This window comes from Clarias gariepinus, chromosome 28 (genome assembly GCF_024256425.1).
Source record: "Clarias gariepinus isolate MV-2021 ecotype Netherlands chromosome 28, CGAR_prim_01v2, whole genome shotgun sequence".
NCBI lineage: Eukaryota > Metazoa > Chordata > Actinopteri > Siluriformes > Clariidae > Clarias > Clarias gariepinus.
Genome location: NC_071127.1, coordinates 1,386,378 through 1,414,258, shown reverse-complemented (window position 1 = coordinate 1,414,258; position 27,881 = coordinate 1,386,378). Strand labels below are relative to the sequence as shown.

Below are 27,881 nucleotides of genomic sequence, written 5' to 3'. Positions count from 1 at the left end.
ACTCTCTATGTCTACACGCGTGAGATAGAGCCGCGCGCGCCGGACCGTTACAGCTGTTATTAGCGGTCATGGCCACCGCTCTGTCCCGCGCGCTCAAACTGCCAGGTAAGAGTCTGCAGCATGCTAACAGGCTAACGTGTGTGTGTGTGTGTGTGTGTGTTCCGCTGTATTTCCATCAGAGAGGTCGTGATGTGCTGAGGTGTGTGTGTGTGTGTGTGTGTGTGGGGAGGAGGAGGGTCCGGGTGACGCACTGTTATATATCAGTACTGTTATTGAGATTATTATATTTACACACAGGCATTGTTTATTAAAGCCATGCATTCATACATCTCTGTACACATGTCCTGTCACAATAACACCACATAATTTACACTCATGTTAACTCTGAACTGTGCAGGATAAACTAATCTTATTCCTGGATAAACTAATGTAATCCCGGAATAAGCAAATTTCATTTTGGGACAAACTAATCTTCTTCGGGGAACCCAATCCTAGAAAAAAAACAGTTTTAACCCGGAATAAACAAATCCTGGGGTAAACTAATCTCATTTTGGGATGAACTAATCTCCTTTGGGGAACCCATCCTGGAATAAACCAGTTTTAACCCGGAATAAACCAATTCTGGGTTAAACTAATCTCATTTTGGGATGAATTAATCTCCTTCGGGGAACCCAATCCTGGGATAAACCAGTTTTAACCCAGAATAAACAAATCCTGGGTTAAACTAATCTCTTTTGGGGAACCCAATCTTGGAATAAACCAGTTTTAACCCGGAATAAATAAATCCTTGGATAAACTAATCTCTTTTGGGGAACCCAATCCCGGAATAAACCAGTTTTAACCCGGAATAAACCAATCCTGGGATAAACTAATCTCATTTTGGGATGAACTAATCTCCTTCGGGGAACCCAATCCCGGAATAAAACAGTTTTAACCCAGAATAAACCAATCCTGGGATAAACTAATCTCATTTTGGGATGAACTAATCTCCTTCGGGGAACCCAATCCCAGGATAAACCAGTTTTAACCTGGAATAAACCAATCCTGGGATAAACTAATCTCATTTTGGGATGAACTAATCTCCTTCGGGGAACCCAATCCCGGAATAAACCAGTTTTAACCCGGAATAAACCAATCCAGGGATAAACTAATCTCATTTTGGGATGAACTAATCTCCCTGAATACCCTAATACCGGCATAAACCAGTCTAATCCTGAGGAAAACTAAACTTATTTTGGGATAAACCTATCTCCTCCTGGGATAAACCAAACCTGGGATAAACCTGAAATACACCATGGTTAAGATAGTGATCTCAAACAAATCTCATTGTGGCATAAAGTAATTTCATTTTGGGATAAACTAATCTCATCCCGGGATTAATTAATCTTCTCCTGGGATAAACCCACTGTGGGATAATCTCTTGCCTGAATTAAAGATTTTATCTTCCTTTAATCAACTTAAACATTTTTTCTTTCTTTTTTTAAAGAAAGAAGTTGAATATGTGGCCAATTTTTGTATGGTTGGTTTAAAATAAATACCTTGAAATAAATTCAATATATATGTGCATGTATGCATATATGTCTGTGTGTGTGGTCGCACGTATGTGTGTGTGTTAGGGAGACAGGTGTTGTTTTATTATGTGGTTGATTTGCAATGCTAATAAAATACACAGATATCACCCAGTTCTAACTCTGGAAGGACAGTCCTGAACCCGTAACATTGTGAAAGAAGGGTGGTAGGAAAAAAATAATGAATGGAGATCACTTAAACACTTTGAGGCCTGGACTCCACTAGCCTTCTGAAGGTGTGTGTCTTTCACCGAGCCCTCAGTATCATCAGCCATCATGGATCAGACTTGTTTCTCCGGCGCATCCCACAGACGCTTGATTGGACTGTGATTTGGAGAATTTGGAGGTGGAGTCGACACCTCAAACTCTTTGTCATGGTGCTTAAATTATTCTTGAACAGTTTGTGTGCAGTGTGTCAGGGTGCATTATCATGCTGAAAGAGGCCACTGCCATCAGAGAACACCATCTCCATAAAAGGGTGTAACTCGGTCTGTAACAGTGTTTTGGTAGGTGGTGCGTGTCAGAGTGACATCCACATGAGGGACAGGACCCAAGTTTTCTCAGCAAAACATTGCCCAGAGCATTAAACTGTCTCTACTGGCCAGGAACATCTCACAAGAGCTGCAGTTTTAGAGACGTTCTGACCCAGTTGTCCAGACATTACAACATGTCTTGTCAAAGTGACTCAAATCCTTATGATATTTTTTAAATAAAAAGTTATTTTGCTGTCTAATACATCCCACCCAAGGTAACAAGAAAATTAATGTTATTCACAGCACCTGTCAGAGTTATAATGTTATGGCTGATCTGTATATATATCACTCACTCATCATCTATACTGCTGTTCTTTGTATAAAGGGTCGCGGGGGGCTTGGAGTCTAGACCAGGAGACTTAGTTAATGCAGTAATTAACAACAAAAAAATAAAGTGAAAATAATAACGTGAGTGTTTTAGCTTCACACATAACCAGTTAGACCAGATCCACCTCCCAGTTATTTATTTGTGTGATGATGTACAGGTATTTTTTAAAATTTACCACAGCTGGAAAACTTAGCTTGTCTTTATGCAGACAAAAGAAAAAGAAAGAAAGAACAGTGTGTGTTCACGGCTGATGAAAGAGAAGTGAAATGTTCTCACAAGGCTTCAGTATATACACACTATAAAAGTCTCTCTGTGCTCTGTTTTCAAAAATCCACAAGAATCATTAGAAATATACTAAATATATGTTATTAATTAAATGTAATTGTCTTTGCCTTCCTGCTCATACCTGTATTTGTAGTCCCCAAAACAATGGAAGCAAAAAGCATATAATTGTAATTTCATCTCATTCTGACATCAATTATACCTTAATAACTGTGACATCATGGAGGAAAATAAAACTTAGAAGGAGGAAGTATCAGATCTCACTCGTGCCTCTGGTACAGTACGATTTTCCCGCTGATTAGTGTGCATTTATGTCTATATTTTTATGTAACGCATCACCTTAAAAGCTATATATAGCTAGTGCTGTTTATCAGTGAAACAGAAGAAAGCAGAGCAGGTCTGCGCAAAGCCTAGCGTGGAGGCGTGCTGATGCTGAGGTGTGTAAAATGGTTACATAAGAGTAGCCTGATAGACTGGTAAATCTGCACACTGGCTTGTTTGGCCATCATGCTGATGCGGTGTGTACACAACATTTCCTTCAGGTGTGTGAAGATGCTTCATGCTTCAGGTCTTTGTTAATTATTTAGAAGAATGTTGAGAATGAGCTCTTTCGACACTTAACTATTATAAAGTTTTAAAACCACGGTTACTATGCAGCATGAACTTTAGGATGACCGAGATAAACCATTTAGTTAACTTTCTGTTCGTATGTGAGCCGTGTGAATTCACAGAATTGTTCAGAACGTCAACATTTACCTCAGATGTGTTGGAAGATTACTAATAAAACACTCAGAACACCTCATACTGCACTGTAATTACTACACTTAACTGTCCATCACATTTTCAAACAAATATTTAAATTTCATGAGGTAAAAATGACACAGAAATGCATAGAACGATAAAATTGACCTCAGATATGTAGAAAAATAGAACACTCAGAACATCTAAAATTACACTGTGTTTATATTTAGCATTGTATCTTGTATCTGTTGTATCCGTCCCTCCCCCTACCATGGCACTGCTATCAAAATTCTGTTAGGAATTGATTTAATCTGGTTACTGTATAGCTGTGTATATTTTGTTTAGAAGCTTTCCAGACAAATCTATCAGCACATCTAAGGTAAATATCCAGGTTCTGGAAGGTTCTGTCTCGTTCACGCTTTCACTGTGTCTTCACATCATCTGTATTAAACCTTTGATGTCAGTACATGCACTACATGATGTGTGTTTGGTGAGTACTGTGGCCTCACACCACCAGGGTTGAGGGTTCGAATCCTGCCTCGGGTCTGTTTGTTTAGAGTTTGCATGTTCTCCCTGTGCTTTATAGGTTTTCTTCCACAGTCCAAAGACATGCAGATTAGGTTAATTGGTGTTTCCAAATTGCTCGTAGAGTGTAATGTAGTGCATAGAGCTTGTGTGCCCTGTGATGGACTGGCTCCTCTGTCCAGGGTGTACCACACCTTGTGCGTCGAGGATAGACTTTAGGCCCCACGTGACTATAAGCGCTATAGAGAATGAGTTAAAAGGACTTGCATTGTTTGAACACTTTATTTAGGAAATTAATGTGTTGTTATGATGCGTGTGTGTGTTTGTGTGCGTGTAGGGAAGAAGGGCACGGAGCTGGGTGAGTATGACCCCTTGACCCAGGTGGACAGTGAGGATGATAGCGAGGAGGATGATCTTGTCCTGAATTACCCACGGAATGGCCTCAGCTCACACTCACATGCCGCCACGCTCAGGCTGGCACAAGAGGAGGCGGAGCTACACGAGGAGGACGAAGAGGATGCGTGGAGACATGGTGGTGTGAAGGACAGAAGGGGCGAGTCAAGAGGGGCAACTGATGAGGGGGTGGGGTTGGTCAGCGAGGGCCCAGGGCAGAAGGCTAAAGTCAGGGCTGCGGTCCGCACCGCGGCGTTCGTGGTGCCACTGATCTGCGCCACGATGTTCGTCTTGCTGTTCGCCTTCCTGGTGCCATGCCAACAAGGGGCCTCACAAAGACATAAGGAGTGGGAGACCGAAGTGGGACACGCAGGCGGTAAGATACGGGTTCCTTATATCATTAAACTGCTTACGCTGCTCTAACGCACATGACTCGAGTTACAGTCTGAACACAGCGCTTTTTTTCGTACACAGTAAAGTGCGTTCTGTCACAACCTGGCTTGGCTTACACACGTTCCACTTCCACAGGTGTGACCTCACCTCCCATGGCATTATGGGATGTAGACGGGGACGGAGTCGAGGACTTATTAATCGCAGTCATGAGGATCAACAACAGCAGCCAGCAGAACAGTTTTTTAGGAAACAACAAAGGTAAAACACACACAGACTCTGTTTATATTCAAGTGTTATAATGATGCATGTTGCTTCATCATTATGTGTTTGCATCACCTGAGCCGGTAGTTTACTCACTGCAACATGTGATTAACTAATCCCTCTCTCTCCCTCTCTCCCTCATTCTCTCTCCCTCTCTCCCTCACTCTCTCTCCCTCTCTCCCTCACTCTCTCTCCCTCTCTCCCTTACTCTCTCCCTCACTCTCTCTCTCTCTCTCTCTCTGTAGAGTACAGTGTGGTAGCTCTTCATGGAGTGAACGGCTCAGTGATCTGGACCCGCTCTCTTAAGGAGCCGCTCTCCTCCGTGCAGTGTTCAGCTCCCAGTACCTGCCTGCTCATCACCTCAACACACTTGAGTGGTATAAACGCATCTACAGGTGAGACTTTAACACACCTAAGCAGCTTTAAAACACCCACCAGTAAAGCTTTAATATGTCTGAGTGAGCGTGATGTACCTGGTCAGTGGATTTAATGATGGATTTAATGGATTTGTTCCTGATTCAGGTAAGAGGTTGTGGGAGGTGCCAGCAGGTGAGGTGGAGTCACCGGCTGTGGCTGTTCCTGATTTGCAGGGAGATTCTGTTCCAGACCTGCTGATTGCTACTTTACCCGCAGACCAGGTAGACACACACACACATTTAAACCCATGTAAATTTCTTAGAGGGACTTAAAAAGATTTTACTTTGTTTGAATTCCAGGAATCAGATCTGTCTCTAGTCCTGCACTCGGGATTGACAGGCTCTCTGATTGGCCAGCCAGTGAACTTTAACCTCACAGCACAGGGAAAGCTGATTGGTCCCTTGCTTCATGAGACGGCAGTGGGAGCGTACTACATCCTGTTTGGTTTGGGTAAGAGGGTGTTCACGATGTAGTACAAGTTATTACACAACCTATTTAGTTTAGTACACAATAATAAACACACAATGGGACACAATGTTACTTCTGTTCAGAGGGTTCTGATATAATACATTCAGTACCTAGAAATCCATTTAGTACATATTAGTATGCACTATTCAGTACAAGTCTAGAGGACTAGTAAAGTTGGTACAGCCCATTCTGTTCAGTACTTATTGATGAATCAGTACATGTTGGTATTAGCCATTCAGTTCAGTGCATATCTACCAACTACTGACCTGTAACTACTGAACTGAATTGGTTGTACCACTGTGTACTGACCTAAAACAGGTAATACCAGTACATACTGAATGGATCATATTAATAAGCACTGACAGGAATTTAAACAGATTCTCCCTGGTTAGTTTAATGAGAGAAATTTAGTACAGTGAAATCTCGGATTGTGAGTAACGCAGCTTGCGAGTTTACAAGATTTTTAATAAATTTTGACCTGAAAAACGAGCAAGAGTCTTGGTTTACGAGTACCGAGTATCATGTATTACGCATGCACTTCTTGTTTTGACGCAGAGTGTCACATGATCACAAATGAGCCAATGTTTTTTCTCTCTCTAGCGCTGCGGAATTGTGGGTAATCGTCTCCCCTGCTGAGTCTTAGTACGAGTCTCTTACTGAAGCAGAGTGTCACATGATCACAAATGAGCCAATGTTTTTTCTCTCTCTTGCGCTGCGGAATTGTGGGTAATCGTCTCCCCTGCTGGGTCTTAGTGCGAGTCTCTTACTGGTATAATCCTCATCTGTGCACGCAATTTCTCCTACAGCCTGTCGTTATGTGTGCGCGCACGGATAACGACAGACCCAAACACACATACACACACGCACACAGCTGCTGCACGCATAAACGGACAGCTATCTGTCGGGATTCATTGGAATACAAGCCGCTTGGAATACAAATTATGCTCATAATTCAAGGTTCCACTGTATGTGCCTGTAAAGTAAGATCTGTTCAGTACTTGTAAGGTAAGATCCATTCAGTGCCTGTTAATACGATACGTTTAATACCTGGTAATAAGATCCGTTCAGTACCTGTAAAGTAAGATCTAGTCAGCACTTGTTAATAGGATTCGTTTAATACCTGTTATTAAATTTAAATTTGAAATTCAAATTTTATTTGTCACATTCAGTATATACCGGTATGACCAGTTTACATCAGATAAGCATGTGTGGTTGGTATGTTAATTTGGTTTTCCATGCAGTGTTAGCATAAGTGAGATATGAGTTCAGTGCTAACATGTTAGCATGGTGTGCTTTGCAGGCACAGTAGAAGCGGTATCTCTGAGAGATGTTTATAGACAGGCGACGGGACGAACAACTGTTCCCTCGAGTCTTGGTGTGAAGGACCCCTTGTGGGAGAAGCAGAGAAAGAACTCATCTACACTTATACACATCTATAGGTGTGCAGCACACACACACACACAATATATATATATATAAATATTTAAACACTAAGTGATGTGTTAGTGTACTTTTGACATTTTATAAATAGAACTTTACACTGATCAAATAACCTTCAAACAGTGGTGGTGATAAGGTTGAGTATTTCCTCCCCCTGGTGGCCGGGGTGTGTAATAACCACAATAACCTGGACGCTGAGTCGAGTCGTAACTCCAGCCGCAGTGACTGGGTGTTGGTGTTTGTAAACAGTCGCATCTCTGTCATCCGAGAAAGAGACATACGCACCACCTGGACCATTAGCTCCTCCTCCATACACAGGTGTGTGTCTGTCTCAGAGTGTGTGTGTGTGTGTGTGTGTGTGTGTGTGGTTTACATTAACGCAAGCTGTACTTACTCTACATCTTTATATAATGCATGTTTGTATAACTCACCCATATTCTGCAGATTAGCAGTTAGTTAGTGGCTAACATTTAGCTCACTTTGTGATTCGTGTAACAACTTTCTAGCTAGCTACTGCCAGAAGGTATAGCTAGCAATGCTATCTGCTAGTTAGGCTAGCACATCAGATGACTAGCATTCATATATCTTGCTAATTTGCTGTTGTGTGTGTAGTCGTCCTGCTATTGGTCATTTTAATGATGACGGTGTTCCTGATCTGCTCATCCAGCAATCTGCTAATGGCGTTCGAAAGGTAACACACTCATATACATGCACACACACAAACTCACACACACACTTTTTTATTAAGCCTCATTCCTTTCTCTCTTAGGTCCAGATCATTGACGGAGCTCAAGGGCAGCGCCTGTGGGAGGCGGAGTTTATTTGTCCCCTCCTTGTTCTGGAAGGTTCCACCATTATGACCACATCTGGCCAGTCTGTGTTCCTGTTCTGGGCAGGAGATCCGCTCCCGGCATCGAAAAACGTTACTAAGGTAACGGTGTGTGAGAGGAGGAAAACACTCCTACACTGGCTATAATAATAAACCCTATATAATATAGCTGTGGTGTCAGGCCTGATGTACTCCATATACGATACATGTAGTCTGATCTACTGTGTGTAAGATATATTAGGTCTGTACTACTCTGTATAAAATATAAGGGGGGTCTGATCTACTCCATGTAAGTATCTATGTTTTTCTATTTGTTTATCTATTTGTGTGTGTGTGTGTGTGTGACAGATCAGCCCACCTGAGCCAGTCCTCCGCAGACTATTTCTCTTTCACCCAGAGTATCCCACAATCCTCCAGGAGCTCACCAGCACCACTGATACAGCCCTCACGGCTACAGGTACCAAAGCACCATTCTGAATCGTGTGTGTGAGAGAAAGTAATAAACCCTAACCCCTGCTGCTCTCCACTCCCTCGCAGTAAGTTATGACGAGGAGCAGAAGGACGTGTCCTACGTGGTGGTGGTGTCCCGGCCCGTCTCGGGTCTCGGCCCCGGAGTTCAGCTGGTGAAGAGTGTGAGTGTGAGAGCATCTCTGACCAGAGCCGCCACCGTACGCCTGAGCGATGACTCGCGTGCACACACCGCCTTCCAGATCGATAAGTTCTTCAAAACCCTGTCCTTCAGACGGCAGGTGAGGAGCACACCTAGTTCACAAGCTCCGCCCCTTAAATGGAGCCCCGCCCATTCACGGAGATGTAGGTGGAATACCAGTGTGATGAAACTCATCATGTTCTGTTTTCCCATTGCAGTGAGACGCTGATGGATCAGGATGAGAATGAGGATCAGGATGTTCACACTGTTACATATTTATTTACATTAATTTATTTATTAAGATGATGATGATGATGAGACAATGTAATCAGGGCCGAGTGTTAACATTCCATTTTAATAAAATGATCATGAACCAAAATGAAGCTGTCACTTTACACAACAGGAGCTGCTTTGCTAATAGTCATGCTAACACTAGCAGCATAGCGCTCGTTAAAAGCACATTATAGATAATAAAAAAATAAAAATGTACTGATTTGAACAAGCAGAGCTTGTTTTGAGCGCCTATATGTTTAAAATAAATGTAATAAAAAGTCACAGCGCATGCTTTGAAGCAATGCTTTTATTAGCGTTAATGTTAACGTTAGCAGTCTATGGCATAGCAGAAAACTGTAAAACTAGCTAGCGTAATGTAGCGCTAGGCTCCTGTTCAGTGTGCTGCTCGTTTCTACCTTGGACCACTATTTGTTTGTTTGTTTGTTTGTCCACATATTCCTTCTTTGACTTTTATGTAAATGGCCGTCCTGTAAATAACCTGAGTTGGTTGAGTTGTCGTCATGGTGACAGGTTCCCGCCCACTGACCATGACATTGCTGTTTTCCTGGTCGCCGGTGCAGAAGTGCACAGTGTGTTGGAGAGAGTGAGTGTGTGTGTGTAAGATATTATTAAAGAAATGATGGGTGTATGTAGGTGACTGTGTGTGTGTGAGGACTGAACATAATGTAAATATATTTAGACTGTTTTCTGCAAATAAGCACAACGAACAAACTTGCTGTTGGTTTAACAGAACAAACAGACATGTGAGAATGCTTCCCCTAGTGTGTGCACAAACACACACTCACGCTTTTATTTACATTGTTTCTGCAGTGTTATAAGAGTAACTACTGTTCAATAAAGAGTAAACATTAATCACTTGTGTGTGTGTGTGTGTGTGTGAGGGCGAGAGAGAGAAAGAGATTATCAATAATTATGATAATTATCCTTCTATGGTCTAAAGGTGTGTGTTTGAACTTGCTTCAGGATCTGTATTCCCAGACACACACACACACACACACACACTCTGCAGGAGGAGAGCACAACAACTTCCTCACTAAAAGACCTCCAAAGTCCATGAGAGCGTCCAGGGTCCCCGACTGGAAATACAAAAGCAAAATGAATGTAAACACTTCTGCTCGAGCACACGCGTGTCCTGTGTTTGTTTTCTGCGTACCTTGTGCATGTTCTCAGAAACGTAACACCACATGCCCACACTCGCCCGTAAGATGTAATATTGGTGCAAACACTAGGGGCAGTGTAGTCAGCAGGTGCGACCAAATCAAATGGAAAGTTCTGGAATGATGCTGTGCGACCAGGTGCATTGTCTTGACGAATATATAAATATACAGTTCTCTGGAGATAAGTACTGTCTGATCACTTTCACTTTCTCTGCCATGATCTTAGCGTCACTCAAACCCTAATCGCCTCAGGTGTCACCATCATGGCTTACTGCATGTACTTCTGACTGACGTCTCCAGTGTGGTGCGCCACCTACTGGAATCCTGCAGTAACACATGTAGCAAGTAGGTGAACAAATTCGCTCACCACGCTCGCAGTGGACTATCTCACGCTGTTACACCCTAACCATAGCAGAACACTTCCTGTTTACTGTAAAACACATATCACTGTATGTACACAAGATTCCACAGCATCTGTGAGCTAAAACATCACTTCAGCAAGATGAGATGCCTTACATTTTATTTATTTAAGTGATATGATTTCAGTCGATTTGGTCCAGTTGCTTGTTCCCAGTATTCCCAGTAGTACACATTCCCAGACAGCTCACATGTTCAGTGTACAGAAACGCCTCCAGGTTAATAACACTACAGAAACATCACAATGCCACATCTTCAGATATAAATAATTGATGAAGTCCAGCTGATGTGCTGTGTGTGTGTGTGTGTGTGTGTGTATACGGTTCTGTCAATGACACTTCTGTCTAATCTGCTGTCGTGTGATGCCACAGACGTCTAAAACACTCACAGAACAGCAGCTGCAGCCTGAATTTATTGGGTCAGCATGAGACAGTCTGTAGTAATGAGTAGTTAGCAATGTTAACAACGCTAGCATTGCTGTGATACGGGCACTCTCTTCGTCCTGATGTTCTAATAATGTCTAATTAAGGGTAGGGTTTAGGGTTAGCTTATCCTAATTCCATAACCGTTGAATGATTTTTAATGGTTGGTGATGATGACACGGACCTTACTGTCTAGTCTTCTGCATTTGCATTACACATGTTTAGTTAATGCTGTTTTACATTATTTAAGAATGAAATAATGCTACCAAACATAACGACAAGCGATGTGTGAGTGCCAGGCCCAAAACCCACATTTGACAGTAACTTGGCCAGAGGCACTGTATCCTTAGTAACCGCTTCTAAGTCATTCTGAATCGCCTCTGAGCAGCCCGTGTTGTTCTGTTCACGGCTAACATGAGCTACAAAGCTAACTAGCTTCTAACACAAGGCCGAATGAAAATAATATTGACAATATGTTTCTTCGTTAACATATACTGTATGTACGCAACTTTTATTTTATTTATTTGCTTGTTTGCTTATTTATTTGTTAATTTAATTCAATAAAATTTTGTTTATATAGTGCTTTTAACAACGGTCATTGTCTCAAAGCAGCTTCACAAAAATGAAAAGAAAATTTTAAAAGAAAATTTATGAAAGTGTGTATGTGTGAAAAAAAATGTGTCTAGATGAAAATGAGATTGTGCCTGATGATCAAGCCAAGGTTGACAGTGGCAAGGAAAAACTCCCTGAGATGGCAATAGGAAGAAACCTTGAGAGGAACCAGACTCAACAGGGAACCCATCCTCATTTGGGTGATAACAGATTATATTATATACCATCATGTGTGTTATGCAGCTAAAAGTACAATATAACAGAAGGTCTTTAAATTAACATAAGGTCCAGTTCAGCACAGGGACGAGTCAGAAGGTGCAGAGGACAGATGGGGTCTGCGTCACCGGGAGCCCAGGAGCAGGATGTGTAGTTCCAAACCATCATGAAGCAAAATCCAGCTGGAGCTGGTTCTTCTTTGGATGCCTCAGGATCCTCGCAGGGTTGGCCTTTTTCTACTGAAGCTGGCACAATCTCCAGATGCCTCGGGATGGGTAGAAAAATAGAGAACAGAAGGGGAGCATAATTACCATTCAGGATAGATGTACTGAAGTATGAAGTTATGCCAGATTAAAGAGATGCGTCTTGAGTATACTTTTAAACTGGGAAACTGTGTCTGAGCCCTGAACATTGTCTGGAAGGCTATTCCAAAGCTTTGGAGCTAAATATGAGAATGCTCCACCCCCTTTTGTAGATTTTGATATGTCTGGAGTCTGGAGTTGTGTGATCTTAAGGAGCGTGGTGTATTATAGCATATCAGAAGACTGGTTAGGTATGTGGGAGCTAAACCATTTAAAGCCTTGTATGTAAGTAGTACTATTTTGTAATTAATTCTAAACTGAACAGGTAGCCAGTGCAGGGATGATAATATTGGGGTTATATGATCATATTTTCTGGATCTGGTGAGAACCCTGGCGGCTGCATTTTGGACTAACTGAAGCTTGTTTATTGAGGATGCAGGACAACCACCTAGTAATGCATTACAATAGTCTAGTCTGGAGGTCATGAATGCATGAACTAGCTTTTCTGCATCAGATACGGATAAGATGCTCCTAAGTTTGGCGATATTTCTAAGATGGAAAAAGGCTGTTTTTGTGATATTGGAAATATGATTTTCAAAGGACAAGTTACTGTCTAATATTATGCCCAGGTCTTTTACTGTTGAGCTGGTAGTAACAGTACATCCTTCTAAACGCAGGCTGAATTGTGAAAGCTGTTATGTGCTGGTTTTTGGGCCAATAAGTAATATCTCTTATCTGAATTTAGTAAAAGAAAGTTATTGGTCATCCAATCTTTTATATCCTGGACACACTCAGTTAACCTAGACAACAGTGTAGCATAACAATGGAAATTAATCCCATGTCTTCTAATGATGTTACCCAAGGGAAGCATGTATATTGAGAACAGCAGAGGTCCTAAAACTGACCCTTGTGGGACCCCATATTTCACTGGCATTACACCAGACTGTTCTCCATTTAGATCTACAAAATGGTATCGATCAGACAGGTATGATCTAAACCATTTTAATGCCTGCCCCTGAATACCTATGTGATTTTGTAGGCGATCTATGAGAATATTATGATCTATGCTGTCGAATGCAGCACTAAGATCAAGTAAGACTAGTATTGAGATGCAGCCTTGGTCTGAAGCTAAAAACAAGTCATTTGCAATCTTAACTAGTGCAGTTTCTGTACTATGATGTGGCCTGAAACCTGACTGAAATTCTTCAAGGATGTTTTTTCCTGCAAAAAATGTGCATATTTGAGCTGATACTACTTTTTCTAATATTTTAAAAATAAACAGAAGGTTTAGAATTAGTTGTTTTATTCGGGTCTAAATTAGATTTTTGAAGAAGAGGTTTAGTGTACTGTATAATGACTTCGTGCACATATCAGTAAATCCTCCCGATCTGGCAACCCGGGCAGTGTGTGTGTGTGTGTGTGTGTGTGTGTGTGTAAGATGGCGTCTCCGCTGTGGTGTCGGGTCTCGAGGCTGGCTCGGGGTGTGTGTGTGACTCCGCGGACTGTGGTGTGTGAGGCCCCGGGTGCTGTGAGGACTCAGTGCCGCACCGCCGTGTGCAGCTCCACCGGGGCCGTCCTGCCCAAACCCCGCAAGGTGAGCGCGGGAAAAACCGCCGTTATTAACCGTCTGACTGACTGTGTGTGTGTGTGTGTGTGTTCTGGGTCTGACAGCTGGAGCGGAATACGGGTGTGCAGTTCGTCACTATTCACACCCGTATTCCGAGGAGCTCCCGCCTCCTGAGCGCTGATTGGCTGAAGGGGCGGAACTGCGGAGGTCGTGTGGACCAATCAGATCACAGCGTGTCGGATTACTGATCTTATTAGTGTGTGTGTGTGTGTGTGTGAGGGAAATGATCAGTGTTTTTTTTTTTTTTATTATTAATTCTTTCAAAACAGCTTACAACAGTATTTAACAGCAACATATAAGACAATACAAACAAACAAAAACAAAGAGGGGGATACATATAACAAGTATACAGCATGTACCTTACAGCTTACACATAACATTTTTTAACATTCGAGATGTTTTTATACATTTCTTGTTGCTAGTGATTGAAGTCAAAGATTCAAAAAAAATATTAAGGTCTTTTACAAAAAAAATTAAATGAGGGAGTAATAGACATTATTTTTGTCTTATGAATATGAAACTTCACAAAGAGGATTAACACCTCTAAAGCATTATTAACTTCCTCTGATCCAGTTTTACAATTCAAAAAAAAGATCATAGATTCCTCTATTTTAACTATCTTATAAAACACATCAAAAATCAAATTAGATATCCGTTTCCAAAAGCCTTCAGAATATATACATTTACAAAATAAGTGAGTGAGTGTTTCATCTTCTAGATTACAGAATGAAGATTTAGGTGAGACATCTTTTTTAAACTTGTTGATAAAGGTGTTACAGGGATAGTACCTGTGCAATATCTTAAAGTGTACTTCCTTTACCTTATTTGGGAGTAAATATTTATTGGAAGCTGACCATATTTTCTCAATGGAAGGTATGGAGAAGAATTGTTTCCACTTTCTGAGTGCAATTGGGTAACAGCTGACACCACGAATAAGATATTTCCTAATATGTGAGTTATTACATTTAAAGTCCATGATATTAATACCTCCAATAATAAGCTTTGGGATTTGACGGTCAGCTGAATTATAACCGAGATGTATTCTCAAAAGGTAAAGCAATTTAGGGGAAATGCTTTTCACCAGCAGATTATATTCTCTACAGGTAGTTCTAATCCCTGAGAAAGCAAAAAATTCCTGAAAAGTATAAACCTCACCATTCGCATTCAATAAATCAGAAAGAAATATAATACCTTTATCAAACCATTCTTTTTTAAATATACTCTTGTTTCTAGACAACACAAATTGGTTATTCCATAGTATACATGAATGTGGAGAGAAATTATGTTTAAAGGCCAATTTCCATGCTTCTAATGATTGCTTATGAAAGTTTGATAATTTTATGGGAAGTTTACTATATTTAAAGTCACAGGATAATAAAAAGGATAATCCACCACACTGTTCAAAAAATAGGTTGGGGATATAAAACCATATAGAATTACTTTGGGACAAGCAGTGTTTAATCCAATTGATTTTAAAGATAATATTTAGAGTACTAAAATCAAGCACATTGAGCCCACCCTCAGAAAAAGGTCTAATAATAGTTTTTCTTTTCACATACTCCGTTTTGTTTTTCCAAATAAACTTAAATAAAGCCCTGTCAATATCTGAGCACATTTTAGGGTTGACATATAAGGACAGAGCAGGATATACCAGCCTCGAAATTCCCTCAGCCTTTGAGAGCAGAACACGCCCATAGATTGATAAATTCCTCTGAGACCAGCAATTAAACACAGTTTTTGCATTAAGCAAACACTTAGAAAAATTTGAATCAATTCTCTCAACAGGACATTTAGTAATTGTAATACCAAGATATCTAACTGTTTGTTTTACTTTAATACCACATACATCTGACATATCAGAATGATGAACTGTCATAATCTCAGATTTAGACTGATTAACAGAGAGGCCAGAGGCAAGCGAAAAGAGTTTTAAAGCTTGCAATATAGTAGGGACCTGCCCTTTGTCTTTTAGAAATAAGCAAGTATCGTCTGCAAGTTGACTAATTAAAATAGAGCGATCTGCAATTTTAATGCCCTCAATATTCAAACAATTTATTGTATAAAGGTTAAGGAGCTCTGCAACTAACAAAAACAAAAAGGGAGAAACAGGGCATCCTTGCCTAATTCCTCTCCCAATGACAAACCGTGGAGAAGTTCCGGAAGACAAGGATACGTTACTAGTGATATTTTTATAGAGAGTCTGCACAGTTTTCATAAAATTAGGGCCAAAGCCAAAATGTCTTAAAGCCTCATACGTAAAGGCATGCTCTACTGTATCAAACGCCTTATAGAAATCTAAAAATAGAATCAGCGCATCATCATTGACCAACTCAGAATAATCTAAAAGATCCAAAACAAGGGGAATATTATTTGATATGTGCCGACCCCTCATGAAGCCAGACTGTGTGATTGAGATAACTTCTTCTAAACAGGGTTTTAATCTTCTTGCATATAAAGCAGCTAATAATTTATAATCAGAATTAAGCAAAGTTATAGGGCGCCAATTATCTAAGAATTTTTTATCTTTATTTGATTTGGGTATTAATGTTATAATGCCTTGCTTCATGGATTCAGCTAACTCACCACGGTCTAAACACTCTTTAAAGACATCTAAGATAAAATATTTTATATCGTTCCAAAAGGATCGATAAAATTCAAATGGTAAACCATTAGGGCCCGGACTTTTATTATGAGGAGTTTTTGTGATTAAAATATCCATCTCCTCCACAGTTATCTCACCCTCACAAGCAGTATAACTATTCTCACTTATATTTGGGATAAACTGCTCCACCTTAGAAAAAAATTGCTTAGAGGAATCAGAATGAAAGTAAGAGGTATAAAGTTGCTGATAAAAGTCAGCTACAAATTTTGAAATTTTGGCCTCATCAGAAATAAGAACACCATTGATATCAAGAGTTGAAATTTTTTTCAATTCCCCCCCTCTTTTTTCTAAATTGAAAAAATATGTCGAATTCCTCTCTCCAAATTCTAACCACTTTGCTCTTGATCTAACAAAAGCACCTTTAGCCTTTTCTGCATGAAGAGCATCGAGATCTTCCTTCAGTAAGTATAACTTCTCCTTGTCCTGATCACTAGGGGAGGACAAACATAAAATATTATTTATATCCTTTATAATTGCAGAGCTTCTCAACTCCTTTTCCTTAGAAAACCGTTTGCCAAACCGTATAGAGAATCTCCGACACTCATACTTAAAAAGTTCCCAATTTGCAGTAGCAGAGCCTGTATTACCTTTAAATGTTTCAATTATGTCCTTTATACCTGAGCAATAAAGAGGGTTTTGTAAAAAAGTAGTATTTAGTTTCCAGTATCCTGGATGTCTCTTAGAACTATTTTGATTCTCTGAAATTTCAAGATCGATATAAGCATGATCTGTTAAAGGAGCATGTGAAATGGTACAAGAGTTAATAAAGGGAATAAGCCAGTCAGATATAAGCCAGAGATCTATTCTAGATTTTTGAGACAAGTCTGCTTTAAACCATGTAAATGAGGAAATATTGTTTCCATGGACGTGTCTGTAAGCATCTAACAAATCAAGGCTACTGCAGAGATCATTTATAAGTAAATTAAAATTATTGACATTGAGTCTCGGGGGGAATCTATCTAAATGCAGATCAGGGGCCTCATTGAAATCTCCTCCCATAATAACAGCTGCTGAGGGAAATTTTAATTTTAAAGAAGCCAATTTGTTAGATAACGTTTAATAAAAGAGCTTCGTTTGACTTTGAATTGTTAAAGCCATATATATTACATAAAATAAAAACAGCCTCTCTGGATTGAACTATAGCTATTATCCATCTGCCCTCTAGAGAAAAATGTGACTCAAGAATTTTGCCATTAAAGTTATAATTAAATAAAATCAAAACTCCCCCAGAATGAGTAGACCCATGTGAAAATAAAACTTTACCTCCCCACTGTGATGACCAAAAAGATTCATCATTAACACTAGAATGAGTTTCCTGTAAAAAATAAACATCTCTTCTATTAGAATTACAAAATGAAAATAAGGCTTTTCGTTTAGTAAGGTCACGAATCCCCCGAACATTTAGAGAAAAACAAGAACAATTTAAACACATAGAAAGAACAAGAACAATCTGCCCTAAGGCGAAAGAGTTAACTTAGCAAAAAAGGTTTAAAGTGCAAAACCTATCTTTTTTTTAACCTTCCATAAACCAGCATCAATCTTGTATCCTGATATATTCAAAGGAAAGAGCCTTGATAAAAGGAAAAAACCTCAAAAATCTTCTTTACCAGAAGTTTACAACACCTGTAGAGTACAGTCAGAGTCAATATTCAATCCTCCGACGAGATTAAAGGAAAACGTTAACATGATTCACATATCCGCTGTAAGCTTCTTTCCATCAATAATGGCGAACGAGCCCTTGAACCCAGCTCGTTTTCCTTCTTTCCTGGCTTGACTTACAAGTGGCCACAGCTTATTCCGTGCCTCTCTCGCTCGTTGTGTCAGGTCTTCTGTGATTTTGATACCTTTCTGCCTGAGGACTTCAGAATTTTTGGAGTCCAACCAAATGCGATCCCGATGGGTACGTGACAAAAACTGCACAATAATCCGCCGTGGAAACGCGTCTGCATCTCTCTGCCCGAGTCTGTGTGCAACATCAATGGAGGACTGAAGACCATCCCTCAACCCCGGCGAAATTCGAGAGAAAATATCCATAGCGATCAATTTCACATTTTCTCCAGCCTCCTCAGGGACACCAGCGATCTTCAAATTCCATCGTCTTTTGTATGCATCCAGTTCGTCAACTTTTTCCCATAGCTGTTTGTTTTCGGCAATTACAGATGCTACTTGAGCACTCAGCTCGTTAGTTTTAACTTCCACTCTCTCCGTTTTGTCGGTAGCTGAATCAATTTTAATGGCAAGTTCAGATATCAGGGTCGAATTAGAAGTAACCGACCTTTCGATTTCCAGTAACTTCTCCATGAAGATATCTTGCTTTTTTCCTAGCCTCTCGATCGCCTCCAGGATAGCTGCGTTCGAAGGTTCAGAAGTTTGCCGCCGCACTTTCGTAAGAGGGCTGTTGATTGGGGTATCTAAAAGTGGCATACAGTCCATGCTCGCATCGTCTTCGGGAGTAGATTTGGCATAGTCATGCACGCGTTTCACCGCATCCACCATCCTTTCAGAATTTTCTGCGTATGTTTCAAACACCAGCGTGCTTAGGAGACAACTAACGTTACACACGTTCTCTTCGACAAAAAAAAGTGGCAAAGATTCACTGTTCCGGCTCAAAAAATGCCACACAATTATTCAGAATACATATACATTTGCACCAACGACTCCAAACATGAAGGAAGGCAAAATAAGATCAAGTCTTGCACGAAGTTTGATAGAGACAGCAGAAGTGCGACTTATACGGACGCCATCTTGGCCGACCCCCCGAAATGATCAGTGTTATTATTTCCTGTTTATTTACTCAGTGTCTCCCCCTAGTGGTGATGTGACACAACTCTACTCAAATGGCTTTAACCAGCTCTGGGTTTTATACACATTCACACACACACACACTCACACACAGTGATGTCCTGATGATGATGATGATCATGAGTGTGTGTGTGTGTATCTCTCTCTCTCTCTCTGCAGACGGCGTTCGGTATGTTCCGCATCACTGTGGTCGTGATCCCCTTCCTGTACATCGGCACTCTGATCAGTAAGAACTTTGCAGCTCTGCTGGAGGAGCACGACATCTTCGTCCCTGAGGATGACGATGATGATGATTAAACACACACACGCACACCCAGGTGAGATCACTGAATTATACTCCTATTTTTATTATGATTATTATCATTTATATTCACAAAGCAATACTGAATGTGAATAAACATACAGGTGTGTGTGTGTAGGTGTGTAAGCTTGCGGTACAATTCCTGCACGTTGGACGTCGGGCAACATTTCAGATATCAAGGCTCTCCTGGTTCATCTCAATCCAACACTGGAGTGTGAATGTGTGAGTGTGTGTGAGAATGTGTTTAAAGAGCTGTGTGTGTGTGTATGTGTGAAATGTGAACAGCTCTTCCTGTCTGCATGCACTGTATAAATAATAATAATAATAATAATAAAGCAAACACTGGAAGAAACTCAACCTGTATGTGTGTGTGTATATTTTAAGAATTGACAAGTGTCAATATGTTAAATGTATCACACACACACACACACACGCAGACATCAGACAACAACGGACCACTCCCCCAGACATCATGCACACTTGTGGCTCAGTGGTACAGTAGGTTTTTCACCTGCAATGCTCAAGATTCTTTATCAAAAGTGACCCTTTATAATCCCAGAGGGAAATTCCTCATTTTTGGTTACAGTTGCTCACAGTTGTTATCCTGTAGAAAGGAAAATAATAAATAACTAAAAATTAATAAATAAAGTAAAATAAAATAGAATAGAATAAAATAAAGAGTCCTAAAACTGTAAGTACCATATTGCACACTTTGAAAACCTTAAAAGAATACACTAAATATGACCCAAGAGCACTGGTAAATATTGAACAAATTAATACAGAAATCTAATATATTGTATGTAATATTGTATTATTATATATAATGTTGTATTACATATTTTATTGAGATATAATATTGGAATAATTATAATATTAATATCATATGAATATAGATATTAATAATAATAGCAAAAGGCCTGGGTTCGATTCCCAGCCGGTCCCAAGCCCAGAAAAAATGTCATGGCTTGTGTCAGGATGGACAACCGGAATAAAACCTGTGCCAAGCTTGTCAGTGTGGTGACGCCTTGATGTGAGCAGCCGAAAGACCATCATTTACACTCATGATGCTCAAAGTGTGGTTTCACAGTAAATCACTTCAGTCTGTAAACCCTCAAAAGTGGAGGAGTGTGTGTGTAATACATTTAACATGCTAACACCTTTGACCTCTAACAAAGTGACCCTTTATTTCTCTCTGAAACTGTGTCAAGTTACAATAACTGCAATCCAAAGTGTCTCTGCTGCCCTCTAGTGGCTGACTGCGATGAAACATACCAAGGCGTCTCTGCTGCCCTCTAATGGCTAACTGAGATAAAACACTATAACCCCGCCCCTTCCCATGTCAGTGAGCGGAGACAAAGATAAACTTCATTAAATTAAATTACCGCACAGCTAATTGTTATTATAGAATAGTCTCCTTATGTTTTTATATCTTTACTTATTTTAAAATTTTCCTTGTGATGAACACATTTAATAGGAGTTAATAGGTTTGGTGATAAACAGGGCGTGGCTGATGATGTGATTGACAGTTCTCTAGTAACACATTGTGGTGTTCTGGTACGAACTCTTCTAAATGTGACATCTAAGCATTCGATCTCTGTACTGAGAAAGTAATGCCACACTCGGTCGCTTAACAAGCACTTCTTCATGCAGGTGTGTACCTCAATTTAAGGGGGGGGGGCAAAAAGTTTTTCACAGGACTGTAAGATGACGATGTGTTCTGAGAATGCAGGAACTTTACACCAGTCACTGATCTCCCACTCTCTCTCCCTCTCTCACACACACACACATACACACACACAGGAGAAACGACTCAGACACGCTGTGTGAGCGTAACGCAGTGTATTTACAGTTCAGAATCAGAAAAGGTAATGAGGTTAAGGGTTACAAACAGGTCAAGGGTCATTTCCGCTGTAGAACTTAGACAGGAAGTCAGTGGGACGTGGCGCCTCCGACTCGTGGAAGTAGCGCATGATGTGAGTCTTCTGTTTCCATACGTTAATGGTCTCCTCCAAGTCCATCTTACCCTGAGGACACACACGGCAAATTTGTGTTTCACTACAAAAACAAACAAAAAAAAAAGTTTCATGCTAACAACACACACAAACACGCTACCTTGATGACGAGCATGTCGATGACGCGCGGGTCCCGGACGTGTTTGTTCTTATTGAACATCTCTCTCACTTTGTCTCGTGCCTGACGTGCCGTGATGTCCAGCTGATACGTCGCCACTGAAACACACACACACAGTTTAATAACTATTTACTCCACCAGCTCGTGAGGTCTGATTACTTAGAAGGAGTTGATAGTTTCTCTAAACCTACTATTTTCATAGCAACAACTTATTTACAAGGATACGTCCAGCTCGTGCTACACAAACAGCCGGGACCAGAAGTTTTGGGAATGACACGAATATAAATTTTAACATTAAAGTTTTGCTGCTTGTGTGTTCTTAGATCTTTTTGTCAGATGTTACTCTGGTATAATAAAGTACAAAAACATCCTCTGAGAGAAACATCTCACAACCATGCAAGAACAGTTTGGTGATGAACAATGTCTTGTCCAGCATGATGGATCTCCTCACCATGAGGCTAAAGACATAACTGAGTGTCTCGGGGAACAAAACATGGAGATTTTATGTCCACGTCCAGGAAACTCCACAGCCCGTAATCTCAGTGAGAACCTGTGCAGGAGGCAGGAGGACAAACACAAACACAGATAACCTCCAAACAGTGATAACGTAATGATGGGCTGCACCACCAGTCAGTGTGAGGATCAGGAGATGATTGACATCATGTCAGAGTGAAGTGTAGAAGATCAACAGTGTAAACACTGAGTCTGTATATAAACATCATGTAACAGACAATACAGGCCTTTAACACTAATGAAATACTTGTAATTCTACCTCAGTAGACCAGAGTCACATCTGACACACAGACCTACACACACTGAAGCAGCACAACTTTAATGTGCAAATTTATACTCGTGTCGTTCTCAAAACTTTTGGCCCCCTCTGCCCCCGTTAGCTTAGCCTAGCTCGACCTTGAGCCGCTGTGTTTATTATCATCATCACTATAATTAAGTGTTATAAACCCTGTGGTACCGGTGTTCGGTGCCTCCCGGTACCAGGCCCGGTACAGCTCCCTCGCGCGCCGCTTGGCCTCGTCCACATCGCGGCTGAGGATCGGCTTCACGGCGCGCGCGGCCCCGGCGGTCCGAGCAGCAGCACACGACGCCATCTTTACTCCGACAACCAGCACTTCCGGCTTCCGCTTCTTCTTCTGCTGCTGCTGCTGATGTTGAGTTTAATCGGCGGATCTCGGGTGCCGCCTACTGGACTGAGGAGGAGTAACATCTCCCTGTATAATCTCTCCCTCAGGTTTTACATAAACACACTGACTGGTGACGATACTACTCATAAGTTTGTACACCCCTTGTAATATAGTGTGTTTCTACATTATCCACTAATACGAGGCTGTGAGTCTAAATGAACTTTAGTGTGAGACGGAAGTCTCGCTCTTCCCTTCCTGCTGAAGATTCTCGCACACACTGTAGGTCTTAACCCACTTTATCATGGTTATGGTTAGCTTGTTCACTTCAGCACTGATTACCACAATTACAGTTAACATGTGATGATGATGATGATGATGATGATGATGATGAGTCTTATGATTTAAACTGAGTCATCTCATTCATATGTACTGTACTGTACTGTACACAGACCAGCGCTGGATGATGAAGGGTAATGAAACATGTTCCCACAGTTTATGGACACTGATGACTGTCCGTTCTATTTTTACCCAATTACATCATTCCACCTGTTATTGTATAGTGTGTCCAAGGTGTGTGTATGAAGGTGTGTCCAAACTATTGACTGGTATTGACTGTAGAATGTTTTAATTAAAAAAATGACTAAATGCATTTTTTTCCAATTCAATACAAACACAATTCAGTTACTATTAATCTAGAACATGGATAAATGATAAATATTGTGTGTGTGTGTGTGTGTGTGTGTGCGTGTGTGTGCGTGTGTGTTTTGGAAGTTTTTAGAATGCACCACACACACACACACACACACTCAGACAGGTTGTGTGAGAAACGCAGTGCATTTACAGTTCAGTATCAGAGACGGTAATAGGGTGAAAGGTCACAGACAGGTCAGGGGTCGTGTCCACTGTAGAACTCGGACAGGAAGTCAGTGAGACGCGGTGTTTCTGTCTCATGTCTCGCTATAGTTCCAGTCAGGATTTATGCAAGTAATTAAATAAAAAGTAAATAGATTGTGAGTAATTTGTTAATACACATTTAATTACAGAAATCACTAAATAGATTTTTTTTTTAACAGTATTATTCAAAGGCAGGACCATGACTTTGTGGTTAGCACTGTTGCCTTGCACCTCTAGGGTCTGGGTTCGATTCCCACCTCAGGGTCTGTGTGTGTGGAGTTTGCATGTTCTCGTGCTTGGTGGGTTTCCTCCAGGTACTCCGGTTTCCTCCCACAGTCCACAGACATGCAGATTGGGCTAACTCGTGTTCCCATATTGCCCGTAGTGTGTGTACGTGTGCCCTGCGGTGGATTGGCACCCTGTTCTGGGTGTACCCTGTCTCATGCCCCAAGTCTCCTGGGATAGGCTCCGCCCCGTGACCCTAAATACAGGATAAAGTGGTATAGAACATGAGTGAGTAAGTGAGTGGTATAGATAATGTGTAAGTGAGTAATATCCAATAAAATACAATGTATTTTTATTTGTCTCGTAACGTATTACAAGTTAAATATTTTATAATATTTTACAATGTTTTATAACATCTCAGAACACAAGCATGTGTTTCACAAAACAAATTATAATAATTTGATAAATTTCATAAACTATCACCAGGACCACATGCCTGGGGTTTATACAGCGCACACTCCAGGAGACCTGACTCCTCCTGCTACAGTCAAGGTTAAACCTGGAGTTTTACTTTATGTCTTTAACTCTCCTCTTTTTTTCCTCCTACGCTCTACATTCCAGTAACACACACACACACACACACACACACACACACACACACACACACACCATTCCTCTGCTGTCTAAAGGGTTTGATTACTTCCCATGTAATCCTTAGATGAGTAATAACATCCTTTTCCCTCTACATCATTTCTTTGTATCAATTATACCCCAGTATTTTTGACACACTGTTTTTTCCTCCAGGTGACTTCTTATAATAGTTTTGCCATCATCTTTACATAACAGCATCTGAATATCACCTGTTTGGGATTTAAGGTATTGTTTGACTAGTACACACTCATCTCTTTTTCGCTCTACACCAACATGGACAGAAGGTGATATTAAGCAGACAGACAGCACTGTTATGTAACTTGTTTACAGTGGTATGTGATCACAGTCCAGGGACTTAGCAGTCAACTCTCTCACCTCACACCTTCAGGGGTGGGGTTTGTATCCTGTTCTCTGTTTGTGTGTTTAGGGTTTACATGTTCTCCTCATCACTGGGTAGGTTTGAGTTCTCACCAATGTAACTTCCTCTTATAGCAGTGACTGTTGCAGTTATGTCAAAGCAACCATCATTGAGGGATGATGAACTGAATGAAGAAACAAATAATATATGACGTATGGCATTATCTTGTTTACATTATGTCCAGATAATTTCCCGGTTCCTTCATACTGATGAGAACTCCAGCACCCATGTGTCCACTCCCAGGGTCTTACAGACCATCTATGAGTAAAATCCTTGTGTACACACTGGTGTGTAGACAAAATAGTTTTTGTACAGTGTATTATTGAGGCCCATGTTTGGATTTCTCTTTCAGTTCCTGTTGTATACCTAATGAGTGGACGGAATCACAAACAACCCAGGAGAGAGAGCTGAGGATGGGACTGATGGATGATAATAAACATGTTTTGTCGTGCTCCAGTACTCCTGCTGTGTGTGGTCTCCATGGATCAGACTTGTTTGTCCAGAACGTCCCACAGAGGCTTAAACAAGAACATTCCAGAACAAGACCAGGTGTTTTCTGTTGGTTTCATGATGTTCAGACATACATAAAACTCATTAATGTATCTGCTTTCTATCTGTGTTCCTCAGCAGTAAGCTGTTAGATAAAGTATAGACTTCTGGTTAAGTCATTTACCCAAACCCCTTATGTGTTATTTGGAACAATTTCCCAAACGAATTAAACTTGCACACAGCAGCACACAGATATAGAGTGTGTGTTGGTTAGCAGTGCTCTCAGATCTACACTTCCTGTTACTGAGAGAACATACTGTACATGGAAGTGATTAGCACTTAACCTCGACCAGCTCCTCTCCTGCTAAACATTTCATCTTTATGGTTGACTTAGAGTAAAGTTCTGCAGTGTTGTAGCAGTTCCTGTCGCAGTCTCTGGTGTGTGACGTCCCTGGTTCGAGGCTGTGTGTTTCAGGGTTTATAACCCAAATGAGCATGGGTTCCCTGTTGAGTCAGTTTTTTTTCTTATTTCCATCTCAGGGAGTTTTTCCTTGCCACTGTCGCCGTTGTCCTTGGCTTGTTCATCAGGACCAATCTGATCATTTTGATTCATACACATTCACATTTCATACAAACTTAAATCATTCTTTTGATTGTGTAAAGCTGCTTTGTGACATTTTCAATTGTTAAAAGCGCTATACAAATAAAATTGAATTGAATAAAGGTGAAAGTTCTATAACACATGGTGCAAGTGTGAGATTCTGTAGCTAATGTGGATATACTGAACATCACCTCTGGGTGAAGACGTTGCTAGTGTGAACCCCAGCCAGGACTCCATCATAGGATAAACATATGAATTATTTATGAAGACAAAAATCCAGTAAGCAGCAACACAGCCTAATGTTTAGCGTCATGGCTTCTGGTTTGTGATGTCGCTAGTTCAAGTGTGTTTTTACTTTAGGCAAAAAAAGATAAAACTTCAATAAGCACAAACCCCACCCAGTCCTGCAGAGGTGTAGCGGTTAGTGCCTCAGTCTATGGTGTGTGCTGTCATTTGTTCGAGTCGTTCTAGGTTAAGTATATGAAGGTGGAATTCTCCATAGAAGTGTTCATTTATATGTGATCCTGTAGCTCATATTGATAAGTGTCACCTCTAGGTTGAGAAGTCGCTGGTTCAAGTCCCATTCAGACTTTAGGTGTAGACATTTCAGGAAAAACAGGCAGGACAAGTGTTGTGGAAGGTGCATGAAGGCTGGAGGGTGTTCCAGGCAGCTCCACAACCCCCAAGGTGTACAGCAATAGGAAAAAAGGGGTTCTGGAGCTTGAAGATCAAGTTTTGACTTTTAAAGCACTTTTTATATAATGCACTATAATGCATTCAGTTTCACTGGAATGTTCCTCGACTGTTCAATCCACCTTCTCTGAGACTACTCATTCATTTTGAAATCCAGATTTACATTTCATCTCATTATAATTCTGATCATTTGAGGGTTAAGGACTTTGCTCAAGTGCCCAACAGTGGCAACTTGGTAGTGCTGTTGTTTTGTTTTTTTTAACTTGAGACCTTCCGAGCAGGAGTCCAACACCTTAACGACTGAGGTAACCCTGCTTGTAGTTAAGGTACCACTCAGATTTACTATCGAGTCATCAAATCAACGTTCACCCAATGTTCTCATAGTGCCATTGTCCTTTAAAATGAGACCCAGAAAACAAAATATCTTCGACCTTACAGCAAAAACCAAAACTAAACCCATGGTTGTCTGTTGCTTCCTAACATTTCTCATTTTCTCCTAAAATTCCATGTGTATTTAAACCCAGCTTTTGTGTACTTAATACTCTGACATTATTTCAGCGATCAGTTTTCTGGAAGTTCGCTATAGGAGCTTCTGTGGTACCGGTCCAGACAGGCTATGAACCTTACATTTGTCCATTTCCTTCTGTATCCATCACCCTCAGCAGCTGACTGTTTACCAGAGCACTAATATATCACATCCCTCTTTGACAGGTTCTACAGTAATGAGAATGTAATTCATGTCAGCGTTCAGTGTGTGTGTGTAATGTTAGGTCTGTGATTTGAGAGACACCCCAGATGTTTATCTCACTCTGTCAATGAAGACGAGACGAGGTAAAACATAATGACCATTTTATTGATACTAAGAAACATTATTTTTACAGATGCAACTTTAAATACAAAAAAGACAATTTCAATAAAGTTCCAGTTTTAGCTTACAAAAAAAGATAAAGTAACTTTGGCTCATTGAAGCAACGTTTTGGTGCGTTATCTCTGTGGCACTAC

At 40.7% G+C, this 27,881-nt stretch overlaps 3 protein-coding genes across 3 annotated transcripts; 2 read left to right on the top strand and 1 right to left on the bottom strand.

Annotated features, from left to right (window-relative positions):
• Nucleotides 1–53: 53 nt before the first annotated feature.
• fam234b (family with sequence similarity 234 member B) lies at nt 54–9,973 on the top strand. The gene is made up of 13 exons (XM_053490256.1): nt 54–105; nt 4,315–4,746; nt 4,899–5,021; nt 5,270–5,419; nt 5,547–5,662; nt 5,741–5,891; nt 7,210–7,348; nt 7,473–7,667; nt 7,962–8,040; nt 8,119–8,280; nt 8,527–8,635; nt 8,716–8,927; nt 9,046–9,973. Exons 1-13 carry the CDS (start codon nt 69–71, stop codon nt 9,046–9,048), a joined length of 1,908 nt encoding a protein of 635 aa, XP_053346231.1. The 5' UTR covers nt 54–68; the 3' UTR covers nt 9,049–9,973.
• A 3,695-nt stretch (nt 9,974–13,668) lies between these two features.
• On the top strand, nt 13,669–19,975 carry LOC128516015 (essential MCU regulator, mitochondrial-like). The gene is made up of 3 exons (XM_053490316.1): nt 13,669–13,841; nt 19,498–19,655; nt 19,758–19,975. Exons 1-2 carry the CDS (start codon nt 13,686–13,688, stop codon nt 19,633–19,635), a joined length of 294 nt encoding a protein of 97 aa, XP_053346291.1. The 5' UTR covers nt 13,669–13,685; the 3' UTR covers nt 19,636–19,655; nt 19,758–19,975.
• A 1,488-nt stretch (nt 19,976–21,463) lies between these two features.
• Nucleotides 21,464–22,917, bottom strand: ndufa6 (NADH:ubiquinone oxidoreductase subunit A6). Its single transcript, XM_053490311.1, has 3 exons — nt 22,740–22,917; nt 21,752–21,867; nt 21,464–21,663 (listed from the first exon to the last, which is right to left on the bottom strand). Exons 1-3 carry the CDS (start codon nt 22,873–22,875, stop codon nt 21,532–21,534), a joined length of 384 nt encoding a protein of 127 aa, XP_053346286.1. The 5' UTR covers nt 22,876–22,917; the 3' UTR covers nt 21,464–21,531.
• Between the last annotated feature and the right edge of the window lie 4,964 nt (nt 22,918–27,881).